Raw genomic sequence first — 23,747 nt, 5'->3', positions numbered from 1 at the left:
TTGAATATAATAAGAACTCTGACTTGTATTTGGCATGTCTTTTGCTAAGTTCCATTTTCCTGGGAATTCATTTTTATGGACTGAGGAAAAAACAAGCAATTGTGGTCCTGCAGACAGGTTGAGAAACCCGGGACGCTGGGTTGCGAGGGGCAGGGTGAGCATAGGGGTGGCGCTGGGTGGTGAGCCTTGGCGAAGGGGAATGAGATCACTGCTGCAGACACGACATGGGGCAAGGCCTAGGAGGCATCTGGGGGAGGGGCTGCAAGGTCATGGGAGCAGAGGGCTCACTGGGTCTGGAACTCAGAGGAAGGGACAGGTTGGTGAATTCAGTCATCAGCCAGAGACAGTGTTTAAAGCCAAGGGCACATTCAGAAACGACTGAGGGCAGAGAACAGGCCCCCACAGAAACTTGCTCTGGCCTACTGCCACTTCCTCTCACCTGCAGCCTCGGCGGCCATGGCGATAGACTCCTGAGTGTCCTGGGGGGCACTGGGGAAGCTGGCCCTGGTGGCACCCACCTCCGCTGGAGAGCACACAGGCCGGGGCGGCACCCCCGCCTGGCAGCACAGAACCTGCTCCTCTTCCTGGGCTGCTCCCAGGCCCCTGTGGGGCCGCGGGGCATCTGGGCCCGACGTCCCACCCCAGGGGCAGAGGCTGTGGGTCCCTTGGCAGTCCGAGGGCAGGCCCAGGTCACAGTCCACATCCTCCGGAATGATGGGGATGCGCTGGCTCAGGTCCTGGGCCGCGGGGTAGCAGCTGGGCGGGGGCTCCTCGGCGAGTGTGTACTGCACACTCACGGAGTAGTCCTCGGTGTAGCAGCCGGCCCCTCCGCCGCCGCGGGCCACCTGCTTCTCTTCATAGAAGCAGCAGGGCAGGCCCTCGTATTTCACCCCGTCTGTCCTGGACAAATGGTCTGGGTGGAAGCCACGCAGGCCCCGGGAGCTTCCCAGCTGCGGCTCCCCACCCGAGGGGCCGCGGCCCTCGCAGAGCGGGGACCCCAGGAGCAGGGCGCTGCTGCCAGCTGGCCCTGCCCCGGGCCCCGGTCTGGAGGGCTGGGGCTCGCAGCAGCAGGCACAGGATGGCGCCTCGTAACCCCCCTTCCAGGTCCTCCTGAGGTCTGGGGCGGCCCCAGGAGAAGCCTCGAGCCCCACTTCCGAGGTAGAGCTGTTAGGCCCCCGGGGCTCCAGGGAGGAGCTGCTGCTGTAGTTCATGTCCAGGCTGCAGGTGGACAGCTGGTCCCCCGAGGGAGACGCGGGGCCCGGCCACGGCTCTCCACACCCAGCGCCAGGAGCGGGTGCCGCCGGGAGCTCCTCAGGCGGCGGGGAGCCCTCGAAGCGCACGGCGGGCCCCCGGCCCAGGCTGCCCGAGCCCCCCGCCTCGCTGGCGTGGCAGGGGCTCCGGCTGCGGTAGATGAAGGGGTCGTAGTCGCTGCTGAGGGAGCTGCGGAAGGTGGAGCAGCTGCCATACACGCCCTGGTTGCTGACCTCGGTGCAGTCGACCACGGAGTCGCTGGAGGAGCAGTGGCACTGGCCGGAGCTGCTGCTGCTGCTGCTGTCGCTGCCAGGGCAGTCGGCCAGGTAGCCGCTGCACACGGAGCGGTGGCCGTGGTAGCAGCTGAAGCTGGACGTGCTGCCGCTGTCCAGGTGGGAGGGCGGGGCCACGTGCACCACCGTGGGGAAGAGCAGGCTGCCGCCGCCGCCTGGGGGGAAGGCGCGGGCCGGGCCCCTGGCAGCGAGGCTGGGCAGGGGCTGCCCCTCTTGCTCGGGGTAGCTGAGGCCCTGGAAGTAGTAGTGTTGGTACATGGTCTCATACTGGGAGAAGCAAGCTGCCTTGGAGAAGCTGCGGCCGCTAAACTTGGGCCTGCGGAAGGGGTGGGCTGGCGAGTAGGCCCGGTGCTCCAGGCCGCAGCGGTGGGTGGCCAGCGTGTGGTCCAGGTGCAGGGGCGGGTAGCCGCGGATGTAGGCGGGGGTCTGCGGAGAATAGAGGCTCTGTTCCCCGTGCCGGTCCACGGTCAGCAGCGTGACGGGGTTCCCGTGGGAGTCCATGCTCGTCCTTGTAGGGTAGGCCGGGATGGCATTGGTCCTGTGCACGCGGCCGGGGTAATGCACCGGCAAGGTCACTCTCTGCTGCCGGCCACGCGAGAGGTTGCTTGTCTCCACACACACAGCACTCGGGTTTCCCTTTTGTTCTGGGGAGAGGCAGAGGAAACAAAGTAAGCTAGTATCAGGGACTAGAGAGACTTTTTTTAAAAAAGGGCAAAGACTGAAGCAGCAGCATGTCTGATGCCTACTCATATGACTCTGCCCCAGTCCAAGCTGCCACCAAACTCAGCTACTTGGGCAGAAGCTGTGTGTGGAAGCCACCTCCCACCTCCCAGCCGCTCTGCCCGACAGGGGCACCACGGGAGCCTGCGGACAGGAACAGAGATGCAGGACACAAGTCCTCCCCCACCCCTCCTCCAAAAACACAGTGACCAAGCACGACAGTGTGAGCCTGCCACTGCACACTCGTCATCTCTTATGGCCCTGGGGACAACCCCATGGCACTGGATGTGGGCAAGTGATATTACTGTCATTGCCACTAAAGAGTTTGGGAGCCCAGGCCTGGCGAGGCTAGATGTCTTGCCCAAGGTCAGAAGCTGGTTAACACGAAGCCCAAACTTGATCTCGGTGATTCTCAATGCCAGGCTCTCCCCAGGGCGGTGGAGCCAACCTCCAAAACCCAAGGCCGCCATGCTGCAAGTTCCAAGCGCAGTGCTGCTCGCTCCCAAGCCTATGGCGTGTGCCACACTCCAGGTAGGCACTTGGTGGGGACAGTGTCCTCCGACTTGACTCTTGAGCAATGACCGAGGCAGGTGACGGTTACCTATGATGTTGTGGCGACAGTGGGGGCAGGTGTGGTGCTGCAGCAGCCACGGGTCCACGCACTTCCTGTGAAACCGGTGGGTACAGGGGATGACCCGGAGCTCCTGGGCAGGGAGAGAGGGGACACAGTCTGAAGGGCAGGCACGGGTGAGGCAGCACTTCTGCCTCCTGTCCCCACACATGCTTCCTCCTGTGGGCCCCGTGTGGGCCGAGGAGCCCTGCTGATCGTGCTAGTGCCCTTCCCCGCTCTCTTCCCCACCTCCGGCCACAGGTCGCCTCCGTGCCCTGGAGGTGGGGCTAATGTACGTGTTCTAGAGAGAAGAAAACTGCCCATCAGCCAGCTCCAGCCACAGGGAAGACCAAAGCTTCCTGCTGGTGAGGGTAGGCTCGGGGTGTGGAGGGGTGCCCAGGGACACCCCAAGATGTTATGTATCTCCAAGGGGGTGGCTGGCACCAGGTAACACAGAAGGGGAGTAGAAAGGAAGATGCCCGGGACTCATAATTGACAAGTGGGACAGCAAAATTCTCCTGTTTCTTCTTTCACTGGACCCTGAGCATCCACCACATGGGCACATGGTTCATAACAAAAGCAGCCTATTTGGAGAGAGTGTGATGGGATTTTCCGGGACAGAACCACCTCTGGAGTTTCTGAGCCTGAGCACATTCCAAATTTGCCAATTTTACTTTGTTTTTTCATTTTCTGACCTGTCCAACACAATAACGTTCAAACTAATCCCTAATACTGTGCCTGACAAGAGTGCCAAAAGGTCTACCTGTATTTTCTCATGTCATCTCCGTTATCACCTGGAATACTGGTCAGTCTCAGGCCATGCCAAGTACAGAGACAGAAAATGAAGGCACTTGCCCAAGATCACAAAGCTAGAATCCACCTTGGCCATGTATGAACCCAGGCAACCCAGAGTCCATGCAAGAATCTATTAAATATTATTCTAAAGGCCGCTGCAAAAACTCAGTTTTCATCCAACAGTCTACACAGCAGATCATTTTCAAAGGGGCATCAAATGTCTGCAGTTCTTAAGTGGCATGTTCCCTGCCCTCCCAGTGTATGTACGTTTGTATCTATCTAGAGAGCAATGGCGCAAATGTGGCAAAATGTTAACAATGGGTGATTCAGGGTGACTGAGATATATCATACATAGTACTGTTCTTGCAACTTTTCTGAAGGTTTGAAGATTTCAAAATAAAGAGCTACAAGAAAAAAATGGGACAGCAAATCCTTTGTCTCTTTGTAAGTAAAAATCACCAATTATGTGTCAAGTCAAGATGCAGAGATTTCAAAAGAACAATTCTAAAGCAAAGTCAGTGTGTCAATGTTCTTAATCAGGTATTTTCTGGCCTACTGTATGTTTCTGATCAACTTTTGAAATGCCCTGTGTCTGCTGGGTCCTCTGGTGGGTCTGTCCCCACATTGTGGCCACCCTTTTGGAGGAAGTGGTTAGAACATCTCAGGCCATGCCACCTGGAGACCTGGGTGAAGGCCTTCACTCTGGGAAAGGACACAGGGCCCTGTCCTGGGTCCTGGGCACCTCTGCTGGCCTGTTTGCCTCATCCCCACCCGGGACAGGCCCCGCCCCTGCCATTACCTCTCCATCGATGTACTTCTCCAGGCAGATGGCACAGTCGGACGTGGAGCTGCTGCTGAGTGTGTCCAGGGCCCCACAGCTCCCCTCCCGGCGCCCCTTGCTCTTGGAGTTGAACTTTCTGGTTTCCATCTTCTCCAGAGCCTGCACAGCCAGCCTGTTCATGGAATTCTGCACAGCATGACACGGTCTGTGTTAGGGTCTTCTACGTGTGACAGTGGTGGTCACCCCAGGGCTGTGTACTCAATGCACTGGGACAGGCAAATACTTCTTATCACACCACAACAGAATTTTGAGAGTCACTCAAAACTCAGACTGCCATAGCACCTATATTCCAGACCCCTGGAGTGTCCACGCCATCAACCCAGGCTTTTCCCAAGTGGCAGCACTAGCAGAGGTCTACCCTTTAATTTTAAGGTTGGGGTCTCCTTCCATTACTTGGCCCTGCCACTTCCAAACTCTGCTAGACCCCAAGTTTATTAACCTGCTGTACTCTCTCTGTTGAAGGAAGGAGTGAGAGTAAACGTTACCCTGTTCTTGGTGGCCACTTGACCTTCAGAACTGAAGCAACTCTCTCGACAGGCTGCCTGCCAAGAGCCACCACCTCTCTCCCGAGACATGACCCTGCCACACACTGGAGAGTCTAGAACCCTGTTTACCCTCTCACCACCCTCCACCTCCGAATCCTTTCATCCCATCACACGCGGTGTGGCCGCTGGGGTGCTGCCGTGGCCGCTGTTTTTCAAGAATCACCTGGAGGGCTCAGTAGACTGGGAGTCTGGGATTCTGCACCCCTATCAAGCTCCAGGTGATGCTACTGCCGGACCACAGCTCCCATCTGAGGGGCAAGGCTCTAGCGTGCCACATTAACCTTTATTTAAACATTTCCTTCGAAAAACTGGCTGGAGACACCCCAGCGCTTGGCCTTTGTAGGGCCGGCCCTTTTAGAACAGAGAAGACAGAGTGTTGTGAGCTTTGCTCTTATTCTTCTCCATCTTTGCTGTTTCCCGGCCACTGTGAACAGGCCGCGGAGTCGAGTCCACGGCTGGGAGAGGCTCCACTTGGACCATCGGACAGTGAGCCCACGAGAGCCTGGGCAACGGGGGCCAAGTTCCCAGGCTGCACGGACGGATTACCTGACTGCGTCGCTGCTTCAGCTTGATTTTGACGAGGAGGATGAGGCAGACCAAGGAGACCACGACGAAGAAGGCCAGGAAAATCCCCATGTCAAAGTATTCAGTGGGTTGCTGGAACAGAACACAGACACAGTGAATCACGGCCTCTCTTCAGCCCAGCCTCCGGCACACGGGCTGCTGGGTAAGGACGGGGGGACTGGGGTGAGCCTCCCCTCAGTTTGCAGGAAACTCCCGGGTTCTGTATATAGGCGCACGGTATGCTCCTGAGGACCAGGTAGTGCCCTCGGTGTGGCTGGGGGAAGGCCTGTGGGGGTCTCAGCCAGGCCCCCCAGTAGCCTCGGGAACTCTGTTCACAAAGCCTGGCTCCTTACGGAACAGCACGAAGTTTGCTGCAACCAGTAAGAAAGGCCCTTCCACATAAACACAAATAATCACATTTACAGGACAAAAGAGTGAGTGTCATGTTTTGAGGGAACAGTGATTACTAACCATATAATTAATGGTTTACAACAACTCAGAAAATTGTATGCTGCTTCCACAAATATCAGCTTCCACTACTATGAGTCATATTTACCAAAGCACTCTTTTTTCCTTTAAAAAGAAGCCAGCAAATCAGTTCTTCTGAAGATTCCCTCAAAGTTTTCGATCCTCATAGCACACTGCTTCCTAAAACCTTAAAGCCACCCCATCTAGGACACACATTTAGCCAACAGAGCTTTGCTAAATGGATGCTGTGTACATTCGGTTACTTTGTGCACGTGATAGAATCATCCTATCTACATGTGAATGTCCCAGTGTGTGTGAGGATGGAATAAAACACATATGGGGCACCTGCCCCAGGTTCTTTGAATCCTTTAGCCTGAGGAGAAGATGCCTACCAAGAGTTAGTGGCCAGAAATGTCCCTTCCAACACTTAGTAGAAGCCTAGATGGTATTTATTAGCCATGGAATCCCATCCCGGTTGACAAGCTAACTTTTCCAGACCCAAATGTAAGTTAGGGAGTTTCAATAAGGTAAGTTACCCTACGGGAAGAAAGAAGTACAGGCCTTTTCTCTAGTGTCTAGGTCAAGTGGAATAAAGGAGACACAGGAAGCCAGGTTCTGGGTGTCCCACCCCTTCAGGCCTCCTCAGTTTGCTTTTCAGAGGGAGACGGGATGGAAGAGAAAGGATGAGAGGTCACCAAGAGGGAATTCCAGGTGGAAGAGAGACCAGAGACATCGCAGCCATCATCACCTATTTCTGGTAGGATCTGTCAAATTCCCTATAAAACACGAGTGAAATTTCTCCCTGGCCTCCAGCCCTATAGCTGATCTAAAGCTGCAGGCCCCCAGGGCAGACCGGCATTTTAGATAGAAAAAAGACAGGAACGAAAGCCCAAAGCCCGAGGAAAAGAAGGGCACGGGGAGCAGCGGAGAAGGCACCGAGCGCAGGGCAGGCAGCGCGGACGCTCACTCGCAGGGGGCGGTGCTGGATCCGAGCTCGAGCCACTTTCTGCTTGTTCACGATGTTCATCAGCTTAATGGCGTCTGCGCCCTTCACGTACACCACCGGCCTCTTGAGCGGGTCTTCCGAGGCCTGGTTTAGCTAAGGAAGAAGAGAGGGCCCAGGTTAAAAGACATACTTAAACAAGCAGGGGAGAGAAAGAAAAGGCTGGAGGGAAAGAACATTCGATACCCATCTGGAAATCCTCAAATTCTTCAAGCACTGCAGCCTTGGAGCTCCCAGAGGGCAAGGCTGAGAATGTTGCTTGCTTTAGGATGGACTGGGCAGGCTGAAGGCCCGTCAAGTTCTTTGAAAACGGACCCCCCCCCCCCAATCCCCTAATTCCCTGGCTCTTAACCCTTCTCAATACACCTTCCTTGGGCATGATGTCCAAACCTGAACATCTAACTTCAGCAGATGAGCGCAAAGGCCCGAGATGAGGGTGACACAGCTGTAACGAGCCAAGCTAACTAAAGAGCCCGCAGCACTGGCAGGGCCCGAGGACTTTACCTGGTCGATAGCTTCTGGGTTTTCAGACACATCAAAGATGACTGCAGTAGCTCCTCGCTGCACTGCTCGCTTAGCCTGGCAGAGTAAAAAAGAGCAGGTTGGCTCTCTGGTCTGCTTACCTTTCCAAAGCTGGCCTTGGCAATCAGGCCTGTAATCGAATGTACAATCTGACAGTTACCAACTTATGTGACTTCCGACACGAAGTCAGTTAAGTTTTTTCCCATGTCAGTAAAAGAGGACAATGCCTACCTTGCATGGTCATCCCAAGAACCAAACCAGATGACTTAGAATAGGTGAAAATAAGTAACTGGGTACTCAATAAACCTTTTCCTCCCTATCCAGCTCAAACATTAAAAGCGAACTACAAATCAACAACCTGCCCAGTCAGCACGGAGGTATTGGTTTCAGGATTTTCTGCTATGAACACAGAGCCATTGGCAACCAAAGCAAAAGCCCTTGGTCCATCTCCTGTGGCCCCTTCTTCCTTCTCACGTCACTCAGTTAGAACAGTATATTGAATATTTCTGAATGAATCTCAAAATGGTCACTTTTAATAAGTGACACAAGCTAAAGACCTTTGGAGACACTGTCGGCGGGGGGAGCCATGAGAAATAATTGTAAATGGGGTTTGCAGCAGTTGGCTGCCAGCCTTGGCCACACATCAAAAACACCACTTGGGAAGTTTGTAAAGCAGATTTCCTGGCTGGAACCACAGAGACTGATTCAGCAGGGCTGGAGTCAGGCCCAGGAAACTGAGTTCTGTAAGCTTTCTGAAGGGTGCAGATGATTCAACCACTTGGGGAACTACTGATCAGAGAAATGAGATTAGAATGTTTTAGGAACAAATGAGAAGAGACAGGATTATTTAGGGGGTTGTGGTGACAGAGGATTTCTTTCCATCCTAATGAACCTTCTAATTTCATATCCAGCTAAGTAGACAAGAGGGGAGAAGCTATGGAAGAACAAGACTTAAGATATACCCCTGGCTTTTAGGAGCCTGAATCTTGCAAGAGAAGACAGAGTGTGTGTGTGTGTGTGTGTGCCAAAAATAAAAACCACACTTATACAAGATGAGCAAATGAAGGCTAGTGCTCAGAGATCAACAGAGTCACTATTGGTCAGAGTGCTTGACAAAGAATAATATACGAATTCCTTCCATAGGAATAACCACTCCACATTGACGTGGCGTAAAAAAGCAACATTGCCCAGAACGTGGCTAGACCAATGGCTCCACTGGCCCACTAGAGGGCAGTCTCACCCCGCAGCTTTGACAACAAGCGCGTTCCCTGTTACTTTGAACCAAACGCGCAGCACCCAAAACAGCTTCAGTGAAATATTCAGGGTTACTTCAAGTTCTTCAGCAGTGTATGAAGCGCTCTGGCACCCAGGGTGCTGTGCTGCAGAATCTGTTCTAGTCCTGTAGAGCAGTGGTCCCCAATCTTTTTGTCACCAGGGACCGGTTTCGTGGAAGACAATGTCTCCATGGCTGGGGGAGGCTGGATGGTTTGAGAACGATTCAAGCACGTTTGTTGTGCAAACGTCTCTGCTCACCATAATCTGTTTCTGCAGCTGCTCCCCAGCGCTAGCATCGCTGCCTCAACTCCACCCCAGATCATCGGACATTAGATTCTCATAAGGAGCCGCAACCTAGATCCCCGCATGCGCAGTTGACAGTAGGGTTTGTGCTTCTAGGAGAACCTAATGCCCCCCACATCTGAAGGAGGCGGAGCTTATGCGGTGATGGGGGAGGGGGAGTGGCTGTAAATACAGGTGAAGCTTTGCTTGCCTGTCTGCTGTGTGGCCCAGTTCTTAACAGGCCACGGACCAGTACCTGTCTGTGGCCCGGGGGTTGGGGACCACAGCTGCACAGGACTTCCTTTGTGAATGGAGATTCAATGTGTTTAGTCTCTGCCAACTGTCCACTCCATCCTGTTTCATCACCAGGGTGCTGTAGTAGGCAGGAGTCAGGAGCAGATCCTGGGAGCTGTTCTTGTTTTGCCATTGGGGAAACTGAGGATCATTCACGAATCTTTCAGCCCCAGCCTCAGTTTCCCTATCTGTTAAAAAAAATGGGCACCTATATCATTATGTCCCTTCTAGCTCCTGGTCTGGCCATCCAACTGAGAGGCAGGGGATTAGGGCAATTCAGAAAGAACCACAATGGCCTTGTCACCCACCTTCGGCAAGAGGGGACACGGATGGCACAGCTGAGAAAGTGTGAGGCCGCGGTGGCATCACTTTTCTCCTCCATAAAGCTCTTTAGGGCCATAGAGACCTCTGCCTGAGGCCGACAGCTTGCGGACTTCAGAGTTAATAGTAAGTAGGTGCTTGGGTTTTCTGCTTAGGTGGTATTCCAGTCTTTTCCACAAATTCTTTCCTCCGAAGCAGAAGGGGACAGCATTGAAGATGAGGACACAAACAGGCCCTCTCACTCCTCGATCTGGCTTTCACCCCACAATCAAGCACATGAAAAGGCAGCCGCGGGGAGTGGGCGAGTCAGATGTGTCCCGAACATGAGCACCCATACTGCCGGTACCTCTGGCTTTGATGCTGACACACCTGGAGACTCTAATGGCTGCGGAAAGAAAGGCTGCAAGATTTGGGGTGGGAAATGCCTTCCCAGGCTATGTGCACCTCAGGGAAGCCATTTAGCCACGTGCCTCCTCCCGCTGAGTTCAGGCTTCCCCGCTGCATGAGAACGTGAAGTCTCAAGGATCCGGAGATTCTTGATGGGGCATGGCCCATTCCGGACAGGCACAAAAGATGTTTTTAACAAAATCTAGGCGGGCTGACCAGTCTCCTGGCTTCTGCAGTGAAGAGGGCAGGTCAAGAAGACGGTGCTGAAATCCTGCTGACAGCTTGACTTCAGACACGGCTCAGCCAGACTAATGCATAGGATCCAAGGACAAATATCTTGTTCAAGAAAATGCTTCATTCTCGCAGTTGATCTACTTTTAAAATCACAGTTAATGTAAGCTCCTATTCAAATAAGTTTGCATTTCCTACACATACCAGGACCAGACAGGAAGGGGGTCAACCTAGCACCCTATTGGGAATTTGCCTGTCAGGAACTGGCTCAGGATTTAAAATAGGCTGTGAATAATCTATATTTAGAAAATGATACCTTTATTATACTATTACAGTATTCCCAAAACAAATTAAAAAATACAGAACACTATTTGGTCACACTTTGCCCCTTGCCCTACATTTTCAGTTTAAAAATTGATGAAGCCGTCAGGCATGGTGGCTCACACCTATAATCCTGGCACTTTTGGAGGCTGAGGTGGGAGGATTGCTTGAAGTCAGGAGTTTGAGACCAGCCTGATCAAGTAGAGTAAGACCCTGTCTCTACCAAAAAAATAGAAAAAAATTAGCCGGGCATGGTGGCGAGCACCAGTAGTCCCAACTACTTGGGAGGCTGAGGCAGGAGGATTGCTTGAGCCCAGGAGTTTGAGGCTCCTGTGAGCTAGGCTGACACCACGGCACTCTAGCCCAGGCAACAGAGCAAGACTCCATCTCAAAAAAAAAAAAAAAAAAAGATAGGATTTCTGATGGTCACAAGATTGATAATCTCTCAATTAGGGTCTAGATTTGTTTTGAAATACTATTTAGGTCCAAGCTTGACTAGGTAAAACGGTAAATGATTTAAGATATGAAGATTGGTTCAGGAATACGCTTTGTCAATTTTTCTTTCTTTCTTTTTTGAAACAGTGTCTCACTGTTGCTCAGGCTAACGTATAGTGGCATCATCAAAGCTCACTGCACCCTCAAACTCCTGGGCTTAAGCGATCCTCCTGCCTTAGCCTCTCAAGTCACTGGGATGACTTAACGAAGAAACTCTATCTTTATTAAGTCGCATACTTATCTTTCAAAACTCTTAAGACGAGGCCATTTCAAAGAATGGATGGGGAAGATGAAGCCTGGTAGATATTGCTGGGTAAAGGTCACTAGTAAAGGGGGCTGCCATTGGGGAGGGCAGTTACTCCTAAACTGTGCACAGACCGGAGTGGAAGTGCAAGAGGAGGGTGCAGAACACAGGTGGGAAGTCTTGGCAAGGTCTCCTAGAAACAGCCAAAGGCCTTGCCTTGCTGACCTTGGCATGCCCTTCTCCTCATCCCTACCCATGGGGGCATCTTCACATCCTTTATCCCCTCTGCCACTTCAACTCCTCACTCAGGCCAGGGCAGGTCAGCAGGAGCTAGCAGGTGGCCAGAAGTCCAGTGGCAGAATGCTGGATAAAAGGTTGTCATGGTCCTTTATCTACCTTTCCAGGGCTGCAGGACCCACGGCCAGACAATGTCCATAGCCACCGAGACAAGCAGCAAAATGGAAAACACCTGCATACTTATGAGTACCCTTTGCAAAGAACAAAATGTCAGCCCCTAGAAGACAGGGCCCTACTGTGGTTGGCACTTATCACTTCTATGGTTATTCAATAAACAGTTTTGTAAGTGAAAGAAAGTCTCCCTGGGACCATACTCTTGGCTTATTGCTGGTGAAAACAAAAGTCTCCCTGCCCGTGGATGTGGTTTTCCCAAACAGAAGTAAGGAAGTGCTTTTATAAGTAAGGATGAGTCTTTCACAATGAAAATAAGGCATTCTGATGAGAAAGGCTCCATCACTACCTTGTGGGTGGGAAAACTTAAAGTCCAGAGTCCACCACTTCCCAGGAATTCCACTCAGGAGTGGATGTGGCACTCTCCCCAGAGTGTGCGACATACCCAGACTCGGTCTGGCATTCAGACTCACCCCAGTACCCACTCGCAGAGCCTCTATCTAAGGCACAGACTCCATTTCTCATCGTACCTGTTTCCTCTGTCAAGCACTTGAATATGGTCTCCCCCAGTGCCTAACCTTTATCGCAGGACAACTATGGCAGAATACAATCCTAATAGGAGACAACCCAAAAGGATGACTAAAAATCTCCTTTGTATCAAATTCCTGACCGTAGGATAACCAATGAAGTTGAACTGGTACAGCTAATATGAATACATGTGTCTCCAACCTCATACAGGGGCTCCAAGCAGATGGTTTTTTTGGCCTCTATTGAATAGACTTTTGCATTGTGCTTTCTTTCCATTTATTATAAGCTTGTTATTAAAATTTCTTTGTAAATATATTAAATGGCTGTGACATATTCTTTCCTCTACTCTGTTTACCCATGTATTTTTGATATTTGAACTGTTTCTGGTTTTTATAATTAGTGCCATTTGAATAAATCTTGGCTTTCATTTCCAATTTTCACAGGACAGAGGCCCAGTGCCCAAGAATATGAAGATTATTAAGAACCTTAATACAGTGCACATAGAATTTTAATGCCCCTCCTTATGTACCTATCCAACTCTTATTTCTCTGCATTCACCGCAAGATAGGATGGCACAGACAACACAAGACAAATCTGTCAACAGATTTAACTTCTGGGTAAGATGGACTGTAAGAAGGCTAGGAGTAGGAAGGATGTCAGTTTGAGAGTTACTCACGTGCGGAAAGATGCTTCAGAGAGAACTATAATGAGGTGATCACACCTACTCTACTGATTCTCCAAGGTCAAGTTCATGTGCAACCCTTCCATAAAACTAATGGTACTTCTCCTTAGCCAAAGGGGTGGCTTGCCCTTCTCTTAGCTCTAATATCTGTTAGTATTTCCCCTCTCTTCCTTACCACTTTCTGTGATACACATCATATTTCCCTGAAAATATAATCATTTTTAGTGTTTTTGCTATTTATAAGAGTAATACGTGCCTAAAGTGAAAAATTTTAAATAATTCAGAAATTGAAAGCAAAAAATAACTCATCTATTACTCCCCCATATCCCAGCTTTTTAACATAACAGTGTGGTTTATATACTTCTACGTATTTTAACCCATACATTAGCGGGAATAAAATGCTTATGTGTTACACACGCACATCAAAATGTAGTTAAAAATAAATTGGATGAGCTGGGCACAGTGGTATGTGCATGTAGTTTCAGATACTTGGGAGGCAGAGGTGGGAGGATTGGTGAGCTTGAGGCCAGCCTGGGCAACAGAGCAAGATCCCAACTCTAAAATAAATAAAAAATAAATAGGATGTATACTGCTTGTACTCTGTTATTCCCCCCTTAATAATTTACTCAACATTATACGCACTGATGTGGACAAATGTTCACTCTTCTTACCAGCTACACATCATTATATGGTTAATAACTTAATGGCTGTCTCCCTAACGGGCGCATAGGGGATTTCTACACTTTCCCTATCATTAACGGCGCTGTATTTATATACTTGTACTCACATTCTGGTGGCATCTGCCCTTAAAATAGCTATGAGTGGTACTACTGAGTCAAAGGATATAGATGTCCTATGCATAAATGCCTTGTGGGGGTGCCAGGCATACCTTCGGAGGCTAATAGAGACTTCTAGGAACCAGAGGTGGATCTTCCTGACCATGCTGGTATGGCCCATAAAGCCTAATGAAGCAGACTGCCCTGGGCATGGTCCATACTCAACAAATTAACACAGTAGGTGAGGACACAGTTTGATTCTATTGTGCTAACCGTTTATTAATCTAGTAATTATTAACCAGTCACTATGTGTGTTAGGCCCTGGAGACACAGTGAGCAGCAAGCATGGTCACAGACCCCTTGTCCTCACCGAGCATGCATTCTGTTGTAACGCTGGTGCAGACCTCTCCGAAGAGGCCAGGGGAGGCATAAGGAAGAATGTGAGCTTTAGTTCCAAGGGCAAATGGCTAAGAAATTAAGAACAAGGGATTGCTTACCTCATGTCTCTATAGTAGCTTTTCCCAAAGTGCATCTAAGGGAATGATTTTACTGGTCAGTGTCCTTTGAGAAATGCTGCATATTCCAGAGCTATCCCTGAAACTTTCAGGGCATATTAATATGCTAGAGGCTCCTATCTACCCAGTATCCCGAACTTTCCCGGACGTAGAACCTTTCTTTTGCAGCAACTCCTGTCAATGTCCTCCCTTCCATGGAGGACTTTGGGGACCCAACGCCCCACGGCATGCCCAGGTGTGAGGAATATCAGCCCCTTACCCCACTCCTCACTCTGACTCACAGGTGGAAGGCTCAGGGGTGTGACAAGAGCCTACATTTTGACCTGGAAACCAATCACTAAATGGTACACACCACCACAATTTGAGTAAGATGTTATTGGTATGAAAACATTTAATTATATAGTTCCATTTGACAACTACTTTTTTAAAGGGCCAACTGTGTGCCAGGCAAGCCAAGAAGATACAAGCTAGGGCCTTCTAGAAGTGTCTGTTTTAACACCCTTGATGCTTCCTGGAGGAAGAGATCCTGCTTAGCAGGCAGCAGGCTGAAGGTGCAGAGGACTCCTCCCTTCTCACCCAAGTGCGTGTCCACGTGGTGCTTCCTTCCGACAAACTTGCATATAAGCAGTGTGACCCACGGGGCAGAAACTATGATAGTGCAGAATCTGAAATGGCACCAGAGTCCCAGGGCTTGGTTCCTATCACTTGGCATCAGCGCTGTGCTTCAGCTCAGGTCCCCAGCTTATTCTGCAGCCATTCCCAGAGCAAAGCACACTGTCTAGGACATCTGTGGGTCATTTCTTGCTTAGGCTGATATGGGCACATGGGGTCCCTCCCATGAGTCTACCCTTACATGATCCTTACTGCCCTTAACCTGGGCTCCCTGCCCCTCCACTCCCCACTACCCGGGGGCCAAGTCACTATGTGGCCCTTTGCCCTCACCTTTACACCTAACTGCTTGCCAAGTTTTGCTGATCGCCACTGCTGCCACCCTGTCCAGGACACCAGACTTCTCACCTGAGTCCCTGGAACACCCCCTTGGGCATTCTCCAGCCCTGCTCAGCCAAACCTGCTTGCCCCCGGTGTGGTCTCCATACAGCAGCAGAGGGACCTTTCTAGATCACAGATCTGACCTGCACCACCCTCCTCAAATGACTCTGCACCCCTCTTAGGCAGTGACCACCCCCTTGCTGATCGCTTCCAAACAGTTCTCTGAACGCCTGTGTCCTTCCCGATGAGGGACACGCTGCCTCCCAGTGGCCTCATCTCTACCACTTTTTAACTCCACTTTGGCTTAGATATGACTCCCTTGGATGTGGTCCCCAGTGGCCTTCCTCTCTGCTCTGCCACTGAGGCACTTATGATGTCACACTGTCACTGTTTACTTAAAATGCTTCCCTCACTAGAGGGCAGCCAGTGTGTCAGACTTCTTTCCTGCTGAATTCCCAGAATCCAGCGAAAGGCCTGGCACAGGGTAAATGGCCAAGAAATGTTTGTTGATTAACCTAAAAGAGATCAGCTTTTGCCCTAGGGGTTAGCCTCAAACACCACGGGCCCTGCTCCTCAAAGCACTGACTGCAGCTTGCGCCTGGTCTCCTGTTTGTTTCCCCCGACTCTTACACTGAGAAAGGGCTGTTCTCTACCAGATCTTCTTGGAACTCAATATTCCTTGTACTTTAGATTTTCAGGATTTGGTTTCTTATTACTGGTACCATCTTCTGCTGTTGCATTTCCTGACAGACCTTTTATTTGTTGCTAGTTCTAATGCGGGCATCACGACCCTGGCCACCTCCACACCAGGCACTACAAGTGGTTCTGCCCTGTTGTGGATCTTGATCAGGCCCCAGGCCACCTTGTGTGCACCTTGTTGGAAGTCAAAGCTCTCAGAATACAAGGCTGAGCGCTTGCACTGTTTGTTCCCACCACTCTCTGGAGGAATGTCAGACTCCCTTAGTACCTTCACCAAAGGCAGGCTGGACCAATGACTACCCTTGGGCATGGCCACAGGAACAGACTGCACAGAGATGTGAATTTTTATAGTTTCCTCCCATTATCACCGGGGGAGCTTGGCTTTCCTCCAGCCTAAAAGACTGATGGATTCCATCCTGCAACCTGTGGATAAACATGACCATATCAAAAGGGTTCCATCCCCAGCACAGTGTCCCGCAGACCTTGGCCTGCCCTACCTGGTGCAAAGATCTGGAGCTTGGCTCTCCACTTGGGTGAAGCGGCAGCAGATTCTGCCATAGCTTCAAAATCCCAAACTCAATGGTGGCCTAATTTGGAGGAACAAGAGACCAAAGCACTGGCTTGACAGTCACATCCATCTACGGCCAGAGCCGGGCACATCACTGCTAGAGCCGCAGGGCGGCAATCGCCAGCCCTGTTTATGTTGCCACTGCTGGGCGGGCTGGTGTGATCAGGGAGGGATATGGGACTATTAACACCGATGGAGACCAGCCAGCCAGTCCCAGGGACTGGCCACGCCTGACACCCACAGGTCCCTCTTGGCGGGTCCTGCGCCAGTTCAAAGAGCCAGGGCTCACTGGGTCCTTTTATGCCCCTCCCTCTGGAGGCCACTAAGTGGATTTTAAATCCTCACTCCTCACTTTTTCCTTTCCTCCTCCCCAAGTTCTTCACTTAGTAGTGACCACCCAGGCACCAGGCTCTTGAATATTCTGGTCAGCTGCTGTTCCCTGAAGCATGAGTCACTGCATGACATCGGACAATCTCTCTGGGCAAGGGGGCTCGCAAGGCCTGTTTCACCAAGGGCCCTGTTTTCCTACAGAAACCTTTCATTCCAAAGGAAATGAGGTCACACACCAGAGCACACGGGTAACTGGTGAGAAAATCCTGGTGCCAGGAAGGGGGGTGGTGGTGGTGGTGGAAGTGGGGCAGCAAAGCGGACCCTAAAGCTGCTCACAACCACCAGGGGGAATCACCTGCCAGCAGCTCTGGTGAATCTGTCCTGGGGTGTGGCAAGGGCAGTGGGGGGTGGGGGGACAGCTTAAAAAACAACCTGGCTATTTTAAAGCATATAGAACATGCATGATTTTACCCAAGCCTAACTTGTAGGGCATCTGGCTACTTTACTTTCATGACATAGAGCCCCTAATCCCGTGCGCCTAAAGGGGACCAACACACAAACGGCCACAAAGAGGTAAAGGCGGCAGGGGTGAGAGGCCTGGGCAGCAGGCCGGCTCACTGCCTGGGGGTGGGAGCTGAGGGTGGGTATAGCAGCTGCCCGCTCCGCCGGCTCCTTGCTCCGGGGCTTGGCGGCAGCCCGGCCTGACCTTCCAGGTTTCCCTGGCAGGAGATCAAAGCTCCGAAGCCACAAACACAGCTCAGAACTCCGAGGCCCTGCGGCCAACATCCCACCCCCTCCCGCAGCCCTCCTCCCCTCCAGGGATCCTCCTCCCCCTCTCCCCGCCTTCTCTACCCCTCCCACCACTCTGGCTTGTCCCCGACCAGGGTCCCTCCTCTCCCCAGCCCAGCTTCTCCGTGCCCCCCCTCACCCCCTCCCATCCAGTGGGCAGGCCTTTCGGGACAGGCTCCCATCCGGCCTTCACCAACCAAGAAAGTGCCCTCCCCGCCACTGGCCTCGCCCCTCCCCACCAGGAGAAGATATTTCTCGCCTTAATTAAAGTCATTAAGCCTCCAAAGGCTCCCGTCGGCTGCAGGTTCTGAGCTCCGGAACGAAGATGATGCATTTTAAGTCCTAGTTAAGATTATGCTGATCTATTTAGGAGACATGTAGCAGCGAGAATTCAGCGGTTAAGTTAGTGGTTAAGGCTGCCTAAGTTTAAACAGTGTTATTTATTCTCAAAATATGTAGCAGCCCCCACCTAATTTCTCCTAATTAAAGGAACTGACAGAAGAGGCTGGAGTCCGTGGCCATGTCACCGCGCCACTGCACAGGTTGGTGCCCTTTTCACAATCAGAAACTACTGGGTGTCAAACGGAAATGCATTTCCCTAGATCTTTATCTTCAACTCAGCCCTTTAGACCAGTTCCAAGAAACACAATGATCCTCTTTGTTTTAACACCTGACAAGGAGCACCAAATACCCAGGAAGCCTGTCCACACCCTCCTGTTCCATCCATACTGCTGGGTGAAAGATGTTAGGGAAAAACGTCTGCAGTTGGGTTGTTTCATTAGCTTTCTATGCCTGGAAGAGAAACTTTCAGAAGAACTTGGAAGCCATTATCTTGGTTGAATTTCCAGAAGCCCCACTTCGGGCCAAATCTTATAAAGTCAGCAACTAGAAGCTTCAAAAAGGACCACTCCCTACTATGCATATGGCAACTAATTAATATAAACAAGTGTTAATTAGGTGGCAGAATCAGGCTTAACAAGGAACAACAGTGCCGGCAGAGTCTGAACACCCTACAGCCTCCCTTTTGAGGATGAGAGGCGGCAGACAGGCGCTCTCTGAGAGCTGAGCTCCTCAAAGGGGAGGTCTTGGTTTTCAACTTTGACCTGCTGAGGAGGCCACTAGGCAGATTAAAAAAAAATGCCTGGGCCCCACCCCTAGAGATTATTAAGTGATCTTGTGGAATGAAACCCCAGCAGCAATACTGTCTAAAATTTTCTCATTTTATTTATTTAATTTTTTTTTAGACAGAGTCTCACTTTGTTGCCCAGGCTAGAGTGAGTGCCGTGGCGTCAGCCTAGCTCACAGCAACCTCAGACTCCTGGGCTCAAGCAATCCTCCTGCCTCAGTCTCCCGAGTAGCTGGGACTACAGGCATGCGCCACCATGCCCGGCTAATTTTTTCTACATATATTAGTTGGCCAATTAATTTCTTTCTATTTAAAGTAGAGACGGGGTCTTGCTCTTGCTCAGGCTGGTTTCGAACTCCTGACCTCGAGCAATCTGCCTGCCTTGGCCTCCCAGAGTGCTAGGATTACAGGCGTGAGCCACCGCGCCTGGCCCCAGTTAATTTTAAAATTTAGCTAGGGCTGAGAACCACTGATCTAACCTAAAATTGCCCAAAGCCTTTGGGATGACTGTCCAATGCACACTCTGGAGCCCCTCTCCTGACTCAGCTGGACTGGTAAAGGACGAAAAGGCTATCTAACCAGCATCCTCCAGGAATACTTATGAAGAGGCAAAGAAAAGTGTTAGAGAATTCCTGAATCAGGTGGTAAACTCACTGAGAAAATAAAGGATTATTTTGATTACACAATATTCTTACTTTTATTATAAGGAAGGTAATGTGTATGAAAGAATTTCTGCATGCCTCTAAAGCCAGCTTGCTCCTAACATTTGTGGGGCTTGAGACAGGGCTAACAGATCTATAAGATGTATCTTACTCTTCTATCTTGACATATATACCTTGACAAAGAACCTGAAAGGTTAGATTCCAAGTGAGATTTCTCTAGTTCCTTGCCAGGGTGTGTCAGTGTGGGGACAGCTGACCCCTTGTCCACTCTGGACTTTGAGGGGCCTTGTATACATGCGGGTGGACACCCTAGCCTCTGAGGCCGAACTCCGTCCACTCTCCTTAGGAAGACAGCTGTGCCAACAGTGAGTGCAACGTGTCCCTAGATGGTCCTAGAAAGAGGTCTGTAAGGGCTGGAAGCTAGCATGCAGTGATCTTAGGGGAATTGGGGGATCCCAGGAATGGTTTAGAAGGGAGCTTCCCCTTGGACCCCTCACCCTGTGTCCAGAAGCTTTAGAAGATGGGCCTTAAAGTATGCCCCCCTTGCCTGGTCATCAAGTAGCACTGGCCCAAAGCATGAGACTCCAAGAGGGAAAAGTAAGGAAAGCTCCTATTAATGCACCAGGTAAAGTACTGAGTGCTTTCAAATGGTACTAAACCTGCAAAGCCACCCTGCAAGTGAGGTGGTCTTGCTCCCCATTTTACAGCTGGAGGCTCAAAGGTTACATAACTTGCCCACTGGTCACTCGGCCACAAAGTAGAGAGCTGACATTTGACCTAAGCCTCTCCCCATAATCCCAGGCCTGAGAAATTACTCACATTATCCCAGGAGTTTCTAAAATCAAGTGTAATGGAGATGCGTGCACATATATAAACATGAATGCCAAACCCAAGTATTTCATTAATAGCTTATGTAAGTATTGTATTTCCCAGTCCCACAGGGAAATTCCAGATAGCTCTTATCCTAACCCATTTGGACCCCCTCCCGTTTAAAACCCCCTTTACAAATGTCATGCTGCTCATACAGTCAACATAAGGAGACTTTTTCCCCCTAGTTGCCTATCACACTCACTGCTTCACATCTCCCCTCCCCCGCAGGAGGTGGCAGGGTGGAAAATATTCCTACTTTTGGAGAGGGTTAGCTGCTTGAAAGTGCACGTGTGTTTAGTCAAAGACTATTTCATTCAAACGGGTTATATCCATTGCCATTTTAGCCAACGCAAGCTCATGAACAGTACAACTTTCACCCTTTATACTTCTGAAGGAACTAAGTTATTTCAAAATGGTCCCTTATGTACCCTATGGTATTGACTCTTTTTATCTTGACTTTGTGTTAGTGGAGTTTTAGATTGATACAGTTTCATGATCTCTTAACCACACACCAAAACCATTTATAACAGCAACAGAATCAAATCCCTTTCTCTAGAAAAGAACAGTCACAAGGCCCCCCTCAGCCCTATGTTCTTATTTGGGTACAATCAGTTTGATGACACCGCTCCATGGAGAAAGAAAGGGCAGAGAGGAATTGCCACCTCACACTGCTTCGGTTGACATCCTAGCTCACCTTCTTAGCTCTGTCACTGTGCGCACATGACAACCTTTCTCTGCCTCATTTCCTCAATCTGTGCGATGGTGATGATATTAATAGGATATATTCTCACAGCTGTTGAGAGGACTAAATGAGAAGATGCCTGGCACACAGTAAGTACCCAGGAGTGATTGATATATACATCTCCCTCCTTTGAACACGGCACATACTCCATGTGTATTTCCTTTGGGCTCCACCCTTCCCTTGCCTGTTTGGACATAGGATTCCTCTTGTCTCCAGGAAGGAGAGCAGAGGCACCCTGTCTGATCCCTCTTGTAGGCCTAGTACCCACACAAAGCAGGCAGGCACTAAGGAGTCACAGTGAAATCTACCTTCGATATGACTGTGCTGCACTTCATATACACGCAGGACCAACATAGTTTAGGCCAAGAAATGACGCCGCGCATGAGCCCAGCAGTGGGTGGTGGTCAGTGGCTGCCAGCCCAGTGGCACATCAGAACACCTAAGGGAGCTTGTTAAAAATATAGGGGCAGACCCCTCCCTGGAGACTGACTGAGAGGAGCTGGGCTGGAGGGAGACCTGGCCTCTGTAGGTTTGAAAGCTCCTCAGGCCAATTCTTAGGTGCAGCCAAGATGGGTAATCACAAGACCAACATGCTAAGGAGGTCGGAGAGGGAAAGACGGTAAGCTAGCAATGTGCTTCTTCATTATTTTTTTGTTTTTTTTTGAGATGGAGTCTTGCTCTGTTGCCTGGGCTAGAGTGAGTGCCGTGGCGTCAGCCTAGCTCACAGCAACCTCAATCTCCTGGGTTCAAGCAATCCTTCTGTCTCGGCCTCCCAAGTAGCTGGGACTACAGGCATGTGCCACCATGCCCTGCTAATTTTTTCTATATATATTAGTCGGCCAATTAATTTCTTTCTATTTATAGTAGAGATAGGGTCTCATTCTTGCTCAGGCTGGTTTCGAACTCCTGACCTCGAGCAATCTGCCCACCTCGGCCTCCCAGAGTGCTAGGATTACAGGCGTGAGCCACTGCGCTCAGCCTGGAATGTGCTTCTTGACCCAACTCATCAATCCCTTGTTCTTCCCCTCCTAGAATAGCCAAATTCCTTTCTCGGCTACATTTCTGGTTTTCAAGAAACCCACTTATGCTATTTTAATGGAGACTTAAGGAAAGCTCTTGCTAAAGAGAAAATGTGCCTTCAAGGCAATAAACAGTTGAGCTTTTTGTGATGTCTGTGGAAAGATACCTTCCAAAACACAAGTCTGGGTCCCCCACAGTCGAAGACCTCAAGGGCAGCAACTACCACAGCCATCCTCCAGTCACCAGGTCCTGGCATAGCACCTGGGACCCAGCAGGCACGCAAATGTTGGGGGGACATGGCTAGGGGCACAAAAGCAACTATCTATTTCATATTGGGCAAGCTTTTGGGGTTCACGGCAGAGGTCCTCCTGACTCTTGGTCCAGGCTTTTGGCATCCACTGCATAGGAGTGGATGGACCTTACACAGGAGCCTCTACCCATGAGACAAAGCAAGAAAATGCAAGCTTCAGCTAGGTTTTCTGAAATAACAGTATGATAAAAATTGGAAAAGACAAGAATCTCAAGGACACCATTTTCAAGTTTAAGTCCCATTTTTCTGTATGAAACAGATGCCTTCCTGAATTAAGAGCTCAAACACACTCTGAACTGAGCTAACCAAGTCACACAACTTGCATGTTAACTGCCCAACTAACATCTACTTCTCTGCAGTAAGTCATGACAGCTTTGCCTTTAGAAGGAATTTTAGTGATGGGCCTGGGGGTGTGAAGAGGGGATACTGGCTGTAGCAGCTGAGGTCATGGGTAAGGCTGTAAAACACAATGTGAGGTAAACTCAGAAAGGACCTATTTTAGGGTCTAGTACACATAACAAGTGCCATAGTCACATTTCCTACAGGCCAACAGGACAAAGGCTGCATTGAATCTATACTCTTATTTTTTCCAAGTGCATTCCAGTCCTGGTACTCAGTGAATAGTCATCACTATGGTGGTGATGATGGAAGGGGAAGGAGAAAAGTGGAAGAGGCAGCAAGGTAGCTTTCCTCAGCCCAAGAACTTATGTTAGTTGGAGGAAAAAGATGCTCCCAGACATCCCTACCAACTACCCAGGGTGCAGCAATGATCATTAACAGTCCTTCCTGTCCTAGGTTCCCCATCCCATCATGCCCCTCTGTCTGGGCTGCAAGGCAGCGAGGGGCCTGCAACATACTAGGTTAAAGCAATAGAACTAGACCAACAGGGGAAACACGTGGATGGAGAGCTCAACTGTGTGGGACCACCTTAAAGGATGCTCAAAACAGATCTGGAATGAAGGAGGCTTGATGGGGTGACGTGTGTCATAGGTTGGTGTGTTTAGGAAGGGCTTCACGGATGCCAAGCTGCTGGAATGAAGAGGAAGAGAAGGCTGGCCAGGTGTTGGACACACAAGGGGCTGACAGACTCTGCAGACATACTAAGCAGCATGAAGGGGAGAGGTCTGCAAAAGGCAATGTTGGGTTACATACATGGTGATTAGGTATTAGTGTCCCCTCACAAGGCCATCATATAAACTTATCGAATGTCTAGTGACTACCCTTGCTCTTGGTGGCAGTTGGCATGCCCACGGTGTGGTTTCTGATACAC

General features: G+C 50.4%; 1 protein-coding gene across 1 annotated transcript in view; it reads right to left on the bottom strand.

The window, feature by feature from the left end:
• Positions 1-23,747, bottom strand: part of ZNRF3 (zinc and ring finger 3) — a 159,137-nt gene that overhangs the window by 4,927 nt on the left and 130,463 nt on the right. The window contains exons 3-8 of the mRNA XM_020283118.2: positions 7,595-7,669; positions 7,055-7,186; positions 5,602-5,712; positions 4,469-4,636; positions 2,866-2,968; positions 440-2,188 (exon numbers count right to left, since the gene is read on the bottom strand). Coding sequence (XP_020138707.2) covers positions 440-2,188; positions 2,866-2,968; positions 4,469-4,636; positions 5,602-5,712; positions 7,055-7,186; positions 7,595-7,669 — 2,338 coding nt within the window. The remainder of the gene's footprint in view (positions 1-439; positions 2,189-2,865; positions 2,969-4,468; positions 4,637-5,601; positions 5,713-7,054; positions 7,187-7,594; positions 7,670-23,747) is intronic.

This window comes from Microcebus murinus, chromosome 22, assembly GCF_040939455.1.
Source record: "Microcebus murinus isolate Inina chromosome 22, M.murinus_Inina_mat1.0, whole genome shotgun sequence".
Classification (NCBI taxonomy): Eukaryota; Metazoa; Chordata; class Mammalia; order Primates; family Cheirogaleidae; genus Microcebus; species Microcebus murinus.
Note: the sequence above shows the minus strand (reverse complement) of the source record. Positions and strands in the feature narration are given on the sequence as shown.